General features: G+C 38.8%; 1 protein-coding gene across 1 annotated transcript; it reads right to left on the bottom strand.

Annotated features, from left to right (window-relative positions):
- Nucleotides 1-2,563: 2,563 nt before the first annotated feature.
- On the bottom strand, nt 2,564-4,719 carry LOC127309083 (protein neprosin-like). Its single transcript, XM_051340065.2, has 6 exons — nt 4,600-4,719; nt 4,431-4,517; nt 4,149-4,334; nt 3,487-3,702; nt 3,251-3,397; nt 2,564-2,935 (listed from the first exon to the last, which is right to left on the bottom strand). Exons 1-6 carry the CDS (start codon nt 4,717-4,719, stop codon nt 2,564-2,566), a joined length of 1,128 nt encoding a protein of 375 aa, XP_051196025.2.
- Nucleotides 4,720-8,679: the final 3,960 nt, after the last annotated feature.

Genomic DNA, 8,679 nt, shown 5'->3' with positions numbered 1-8,679 from the left:
GTGACAAAATAGAAGAAGTGCTCAACTTTTTGTTGATAGGGATGTATCTATAACTAAAACATCTATATATACCTCCGTATCTACACAAAGTTGAGCAGCTTTTTTTTAGAGACAGAGAGAGTACAATAGAAGGGATAAGAACTACCTGACCATTTGGCTTATTTAGCACATAGGTACCACCATAAACAACACTTGGACGTGCAGAAACCTGACCAATAATGTACCACGTTAGCATATATATTCCAATAGGAGCACAACTATGCAGAAGAAAGCTGCAAGGTAATACAAATAATTGAGGTGCACCTTTAACTTTTAAGCATCCTTCCATTAAACAGAAGAAAAAAATGTAGAATGGAAAAAGCTAGAAGAAGGAAATCAAGCCATGCTCTCTAAGAATAAGTAACTAACACGCAAGGAAAAATGTAGGATGATCCGCATCTAAAATCTACATATAAGGCATCGGGAGCTAATCATTTACCTTCTTATTTATGTAGAAATGCCTCAACTTAGGTTGTTCCTGGCAAATACCATCGAAATAAAATTAATAATGTGCTCACCCAACACCTCAGTTAGTAACCAATCGCGGGAACACAAAAACATAAATAAATGGTCATACATAGTTTACCTTCTAGCCCGTGAACATCTCTGCTACAAAAATCAGTCACTTGACTTGCATGTTCTTTTCTAGCCCCTGCAATGAAACAAAAAACTAAATAGTTTACAATCAAAGTGACTACATCTATGTTTTCCACTGATCATGCCACTATAAAGTACTACCTCTGTCCCGTTTTAATTGACGCCCCTATGTACCTGCTCGCTTCCTGCATGACACTACACCCCGCGTCGATTAAAGAGGAACGGAGGGAGTAGAACATAATATATTATATAGTAGAGCAGATGAAAAAACAAAGGGAAAATTAAGAGAGCATTACTTGACCTTGCTCATGATGGAGCACACTCAACACCTACACACCACAAGATAAGCCTGTGAATAATTCCTCATGGTAATATTCCAGTAGACAAAATAAAATAGCCACTGCAACCAAGCCTTCGTGTATCTGATCAGAACTCTCTTCGAATGCTACTTCTCCATATAATATTTACACAAATTGAACAAGATACACCTTATCTTTTTTAGAGGAAACAAGCAGCGAGCACGAAATTAACGAGACTCACCAAAGCGGCATCAAGAGATGGACCTCATGGTGGTGCGCATGTGGCGGCACCGTGATGTCCACGCGACGTCCATGCCCCGTGCCACTCCTGTCCTCTTTTCCTTCCAGGAGCAGTCCCTCACTGCTCAAAGCGATGCAAATATGTAGAAAATCAGATACAGTACCAACTTTCTCATCGGTGGATATGCATTATCAGTTTATATTTGTTTTTGTACAACTTACAGGCATCTTTCTAGACTACAAATGAACACATTCGGTCAGAAAAGCAAGTGAATATTATAAGGAAAATTTAGCATACGAAAATGTGTGCAATTGGCTTTATGCAGAAAAATTTCTTTTTAGATGTCATCTTCCATGTCATATTCTGCAGTATCCCACCATTTATACTGACACGGTTTCAAGAGGATATGGAGTACTAACCTTTTGGCAAGATTTTGATCGGGAGGAAGACGAGAGGTGGTGCTCGTAGTCTTGGAAGCAAGTATGGTGCCCGCCACCTGCCTGAGCAGAGCCAATCCACCCTCGACGCACCGGCAGCCGGGAGGGTGCACGATGCACAAACGTGAGGCCGACGGCAGATCCTCCTCCCTGTGAGACTCCCATTTCGTTAGCAATGGCACGTTGAGCAGCCTAATGACCTAAGAAACGAAAAGAAAAATGGTGTAGGTTGGATTCGTGGAACCATTACCGATGTGTACACAGGGCACCAGCCGCCGATGACCTCTCCTCGCTCGGGCACGCTCCCTGCCTCCACTGCTGCCGCGTCCAACCGCCCCCGTTGCTCGGCGCTGCCTTCCGTCGCCGCTGCCGCGTCTAGGCGTCCCATCGCTCGCCGCGCGCTGCAGCCCGCCGCCGCTTCAAACCGCGGCGTCCTCCCTGCCGGTGGCGGCTCCCGCATCCAGCCGCCTCTGAGAGGAGTAAGGCGTCGCTCCTGCCGGTCGATCCATCCCGGGGAGAGGCGGCGCAAGGCGGTGATTGGGGAGGAGGAGAGGAGAAGGAGGCGGGTCGGGGATTGGGGGAGGAGGAAGGAGGCGGCTCGGGGATTGGGGGACGGGAGTTGCTCGATGCCTAGGTTTTCACCGCGATGGGCAGATATCATGTACGCTGAGGAGCAACCCTCTACTCTCAACCACACGACCCCACATACGGGAGGGCCTGCTTGTCATAGACGTTTCAGCGCTGAGCCAACGTGAACGACAAATGCAACAATCGGACGGCTGCAATGAAAAGCGGGATTGGAGTTTTACTGTGCAAAGTGAAACGGACGAACCAGATCTTTTTGCCCCTTTCAGATGGCCTGGTTGGCCGGGTCTTCTTGGAGCTTTTATAGGAGGAATAAAAAATATTTCACCCTAAAAAAACTTCATTGAAATTCGCTCTATATATTCTCACACTAAATCACCGGGTCCACCATAGTACACATGGATACCATAGTTATTGACATCATAATTAGATGAAGTATATTTGGAAGAATTGGTACTGCCTGGATAGGCTCTATGAACATTTGGAGTAACAAGATTATTGTTCTTATCTACAATTTGGATATTTTTCAGAAAAGATGCTTTTCCAAAGCCTTCTGAAGCAAAATGACTGCTGCCAATTTGTGGAGAGTTTGTCGATGCTGTTGGACCTTGAACATATCCACCCCAAAATGCGAAATCACACGTGTCCTTCATGTATTGGAAAATTGAGCTTGGCCAATATCCAATTGGTGTATTTTTTTCGCCATAAGATACCCACCAGTTTTTAGTCTTTGGATCCTAAAATAAATCAGGGTTACATGGTAAATGCTTTACCAAAATTGAAACGAATTGACAATAAAATATGTCTGATGTGGTACCATTATACCTATAGTTTTAAAAGATAATGAATAGAAAGCGGAAGACATGTTTTTGATTCTTGTATTCACATAATGAATAGAAAGCGGGAGACTTTAAATTATCCAATGGCATGTTAATTGCTAATTGGCTAAAGAAATGCCTTTTGAATTGTCAACTTTGCATGAAAAGAAAACTTGTATATTTGATATAATAATAAAAATTATAATTTACATTGAATATTTGAAATAAAAATACCTTAAATATAAGAACATCTATTACATACTGCGGTCCATTATAGGAAGATATTGGGTTTATTCTTCCTCCGAGGACAACACTTCGGCTAACTTGCACGAAACCAGGGCAATCATGATTGAGGCAACTATTTGTTGGTACACCATAATCCTGTATCAAATGTATTCCATGTCAATAACAAATAATATGAGTTTATGGTTCGTACAAAAATGTGCATCCAAATGATAGACATGGCTTACCCAGAAAACATGAAATCTAGCAAAGCTGTCACCACTATATCTTGGATATACCAAAGAACCGGCACCTATCGCATCTCGAAGGCCCGGTTTTGGCCCCCCATTCATTTGTATGCTTGATGCACTGAAATCCTTACTATTCGTCTTCACTTTTGGAGCATAAACATTTATTTTTGCCCGTGTTCCATATAGCTCATCCTTATATTCGATTCCTGCACCCTATCCAAAAGAATTGCTACTTTTCAGTGAAAAGACTAATGACTACACTCTGATAAGGTAACGTGAAGAATATTTAATGAATATCAATTCATGTCATATACTATGGTCAATATATAAACCAAACATTTATAAAAAAAGTGAGCAGAACATGGTAGAAAGAAAAAATATATATTTTTCGTCCGCATTAGTGGCAAACATAATCTGAAAGTTTAAAAGGATCTCTAAGGCTCTTGTTTACAAAATTCTCTGTTCCATATACTTATTTGTGCTTTGAAGAAGTATTTCACCTCAAGGATGAATTTCCATTGAATACTATCCTACAAAGTTATTGGGAGCAAACTATGATCTACAACTCTTGTGCATTCAATAGCTTCTCATAAAAAAAATTATAATCTATCTAAATTAATAGATCAGTCCAAACCTATAAGAAAAAATTGAATACTTACATCTTCTTGAAGGTCCTTGCCTATCACTGCGTCAATAGTTTTCGCCGCCATGTGGTCCATTCTATTGTTACGCAATATTGGAATTGTTCCTGTCGGGCAGTCAATGATAGGCAATTGTGCTTGTGGCATGGAATGCGTCGATGGAGATTCTACATATGTACTCAGTGGGAGAGAACTTGGTTCCATCTGTTTAAGGAGCAAAACACAATGATACTAAACTCATATATATTTATGTAGCCACAACATGAAAGTAATCATATCTTCATGATAATATCTTCTTACCTGAATTTTGTGGTCTCTCAGTAATGGGTGGTTAAATGCTGGTTGCACATCCACACCAATGCAATCATATACATCTCCGCCTTCAGCCTATTTTGATGTTTCCTCGGATTAAGATTCACAATAATGAGGATATATATACATATAAAATAAGATGAATACATGTACATACGAGAATTGTCTTATTAACTTGATGATTCATGTGGGCCCTGCTAGTATCTTCCCCTTGTTTTAAACATGCAACTTCTTTTCCTCCCATGGCTAGAATAACAAATGACAAGAGAGCTGTCATTCTAACCGGTAGCTTTTCTTTAATTTCTTTCATAGTGAAAATATGGAAGTTTCAATTTCTAGTATGTATGCCACCATATTTATAAGGTCTTACGAAGTCATTAAAGAGAGAGATATAAATTGCATTGATGAGTGGAGGATCATAAAAAATATGGTATTTATTGTATTAGATACTACAATTATACTTGTACAATTTATTGCCTCCCCTTTATGACAAAGATTTTGACATACTAATTAATGTGGGAAAAGATTTGGACGCTGTGATTTGCTTACTAGCAGTGTACAAAGATTTTGGGAGATCCCATCCAACCATAGGACATGGACCCACCTAGAAGCATACGTACCGGGTAGTATTTGCTAACACTAGCTAGTGATAGTGAAAGTAAATTTAGCAGTAACCTTTTCCTTTAAAAATATCAGCAGTAATTTTGGGTTCAACTCAACAAATTTGCTTTTGTGAGAATGAGTTAATGAGGATATATGATGATAGAGTAACATAACTAGTTACTGAAGAATTATATTTTCCAAGATAAAATGAGTCTACAACCTAATTAACGAAGTCATCTATGATACTAACTTGATGATAGTATGCACTATGAAGTAGTAACATAGACTAGTGTCATATGCATGACACTAGTCTAAGTTACTATATGAACTAGTTGAATGCCCGTGCGTTGCTACGGTCCGTAAATTATTTTGAATATAAATATAATACACACGAAAATTTACATAGAAAATATATCCACACAATATTCCAAAAATACAATTTACTTGCAATGTATTTTCAAGAAAAAAATACATGATTCCAAATCACATCGATAAGCAATAAACTAACAAATACTTCTCATTGAATAACATTCTACTTTGCTTGTTATGTTTTGCTTTGGTCATGACGCCATACATCATCGGGTTAGTCAATTGAGCACTAAACAAACCGGTAAAAAGTTGCCAAGGGCGAAAATAATTTTAAAGGATAGTTAAAATGCAAACACGGTATCATTGATCTGTGATGTTGTTTTTACGATAACGACTTATGGCATGAGATGGTGTAGTGGAGTGAAGCGGCAGAATCAGTAGCACTGAAGCGAAGGAAAACAAAGGAACCAGGCTGTCTCATGGACATTTTTTCTTTCAAATTTACAGTTGAGGTGGATTCGAGCCGATACACAATTAAATGTGTAATGGATAACAATTATCTACACAATGTTCTATTTGTGTGTATTATGGTATTCTATCATGTAAACATGTATGATGAGGTGATGCACCTCAAAGTAAATTTGTATCAAAAAAAATTATAGAAAGATACTGGTAACGTAATTTTTTAATCTGGTTGTGTAGACAGCTCAATCTAAATTGGCACAAATAACTGAGATAATTCAGTCTTTAGAGTCTTAACAACGCAAACTGCATAGACAACTGTTTAAATGATCGTCGTCCTTTTAAATTATTAAGACCAGCTTCTCTTCGTCCTTCCACATATAGCAAATCCATCACTTCAGGGCGGCCTCCGAGGTGCATAGAATTTTGCTTCCACTACAAATGCATTCACCATTATGGTGTATACCACTGCGTGTAGAGTATAGACATAGACAGTGTAAGTTCAAATAGTTAGTTCATACTGTAGAGTATAGACATAGACAGTGTAAGTTCAAATGGTAAGTTTATAATATTCTTTCAACAGATTATCAAACTTAATCTGCATATTGCCATATCAAATATATTCAAGATACTTGTCAAACCACCAGAGATACAAGTTGGTCCTCCTGTTTGTATATGATGCTTTCCTCATAAAAAAATTACCAGTAGTATATACAAAGAGAGGAACATGATTCTTATGTGGCATGCATTTCTGTCATGCATAAATATCATGAAGTGCTAGCAAATCTCCGGCTTCTCTACAATTATCGATTACCTATGGTGCGAAAAAAATCCTCTATTCTAAGAAATATTCTTATAGATGTGCATCGACCTAATCATTTTCTTTACTCCAGCTATAGCTCGGCCTAATCTTCTGTGAAGCGTGTATACATGAGATGTTTTTCTTTCACCTAATCATTGACCGAAAGGAAGAACCCCAAGATAATGCAATGGCAGATAAAAAAACTCCGCATATAAAATCTTGAACGGAAATCAGAGATATAAACATGTAAAGATACGTAAATGTGTGCAAAATAAATCGCAAAAGCATGAGTATGTGTGGAAGGCAAAAAAATGTTAAACTTTGTAAATATCTTTTTTACCAACAAGGAATTGTGCTCCTCAACACTCTAGAAAAATTTCCATTAGACCAGTAGTCAAGAAAGGTCAAAGGATCTTCGATCATCTGAAGAAGATATAGTTACAGTAGTTCCCAAAATCTATACTCAACTACAGTAATCTACAACACTGTGCGGAGCTGAAATTCCTAACATTTGTATTTACACATATGAGAGAGAACATGAGTAAACTGAATCTGAGCGCAGATTATACCAACATGTGTGAAAGTAAATCAAATAATCAATCAGAGAAGATTTCATCAAGGAATAAAAATGTTGCCAGGAGCACACACATTATCAACTACACGTATACATATGCTATAGTTTACTCCAATTGACTGAAGTTTTAGAAGTGGTAACATTCAAATAGACATCTCCTATGTCCATACAATTTCTGCATCGTCTTATATTAGTGAACAAAGTAAGTAACTTTTTTAGAGGATAAATATCGCATTCTACCCATTCTCATATATTCTTGAGTTTGCCTAGACATTTCACACTTGGTAAGATCAAACTTTTGTCCAAAATAACAGCTAAATTAGACACGGGTCTACGAAACTAATAATGGACAAGTTGACTTGTATTTTCCTATATTGGGAGTTCAATCTACAAACAATATAAATTGTCCAAAGAGAACACCAAATTTCTTTAAAAATCACAACCCTAAAATTGTACCTTTGCTTCATCGGGAAAGTGCAGGCAATCAGAAATGTCACTCCAACATCAGGCTCGCATGCATCGGCTCATTCGGTAGTGTGCACACCTCTATAGCACATAGCTGCAGTTGCTTATTAGTTTATTGGATAAAGTTCCTCTAGAAATCCATCCAAAATCTTACTCAATATGGGGGGTGTCCATTTTATGAGCAAACAAAAAAATAGAGATCCAATATTTTATCTGTTATCATCTGCCGTGTTTGACTTGGTAAATAGAAGCAGACAGGAGAGTGGAGAAAGTTAAAAACTTGGATAAATAAATCTTGCACCAAATGATCACTTTGAAATACCCAAAAAAATCATGCAACATATTCCGTGATCTGATCAAGAATACGACCCAGGACATGAAAATCAGGACTGCACATGAACCAGTCTACATAAAAAAACGGATCTGACTACAAGGAAAATGCCCTTGTCAAGAACACTATTCAGAACATCTTTCCGTATAACCAAAAAATGGAATTGTCATGTATACAGGATCAGATCAAGAACAAAAGAAGTACAATGCCAAAAATACACCAATCCCCATCCATGATCCACGCCTATGCCCATTCCCATCCACGAAAACCATACAGGGAGAAATCCATGAAGAACATCCATTCAGGCCATCACCTAAATTTCCGTCGCCGGCTGCCGGCTCATGCTTTCCCTTGGGCGCGCAGTGCGGCCGGGTCGAGGGGCAGCTGGCGCTTGCGGAGCTGCGCTGCTTCACCGGCCGTCCCACCGCTGGTAAGGGAGTTTCCTCGTGGGCCTAGATGTTGGATCGATAGTTTCTTGGGGAGATGGCGGCGATCGCGTATGGATGAGACCCATGGCTTGCTTTTTTTTTTTTGCCGGGGGACTCATGGCTTGCTGGTGGGGTGTAGCACGTATGTATGTGCATGGCTCGTGGGGTGAACACAACTTTGTTTAGGTAAGTATAGATTTGTATTGATTCAGATTTATTAGGTAAGTACAAATTTGTATTGATTCGGATTTATTAGGTAAGTA

This window comes from Lolium perenne, chromosome 6 (assembly GCF_019359855.2).
Source record: "Lolium perenne isolate Kyuss_39 chromosome 6, Kyuss_2.0, whole genome shotgun sequence".
NCBI classification, from domain to species: Eukaryota; Viridiplantae; Streptophyta; class Magnoliopsida; order Poales; family Poaceae; genus Lolium; species Lolium perenne.
Note: the sequence above shows the minus strand (reverse complement) of the source record. Positions and strands in the feature narration are given on the sequence as shown.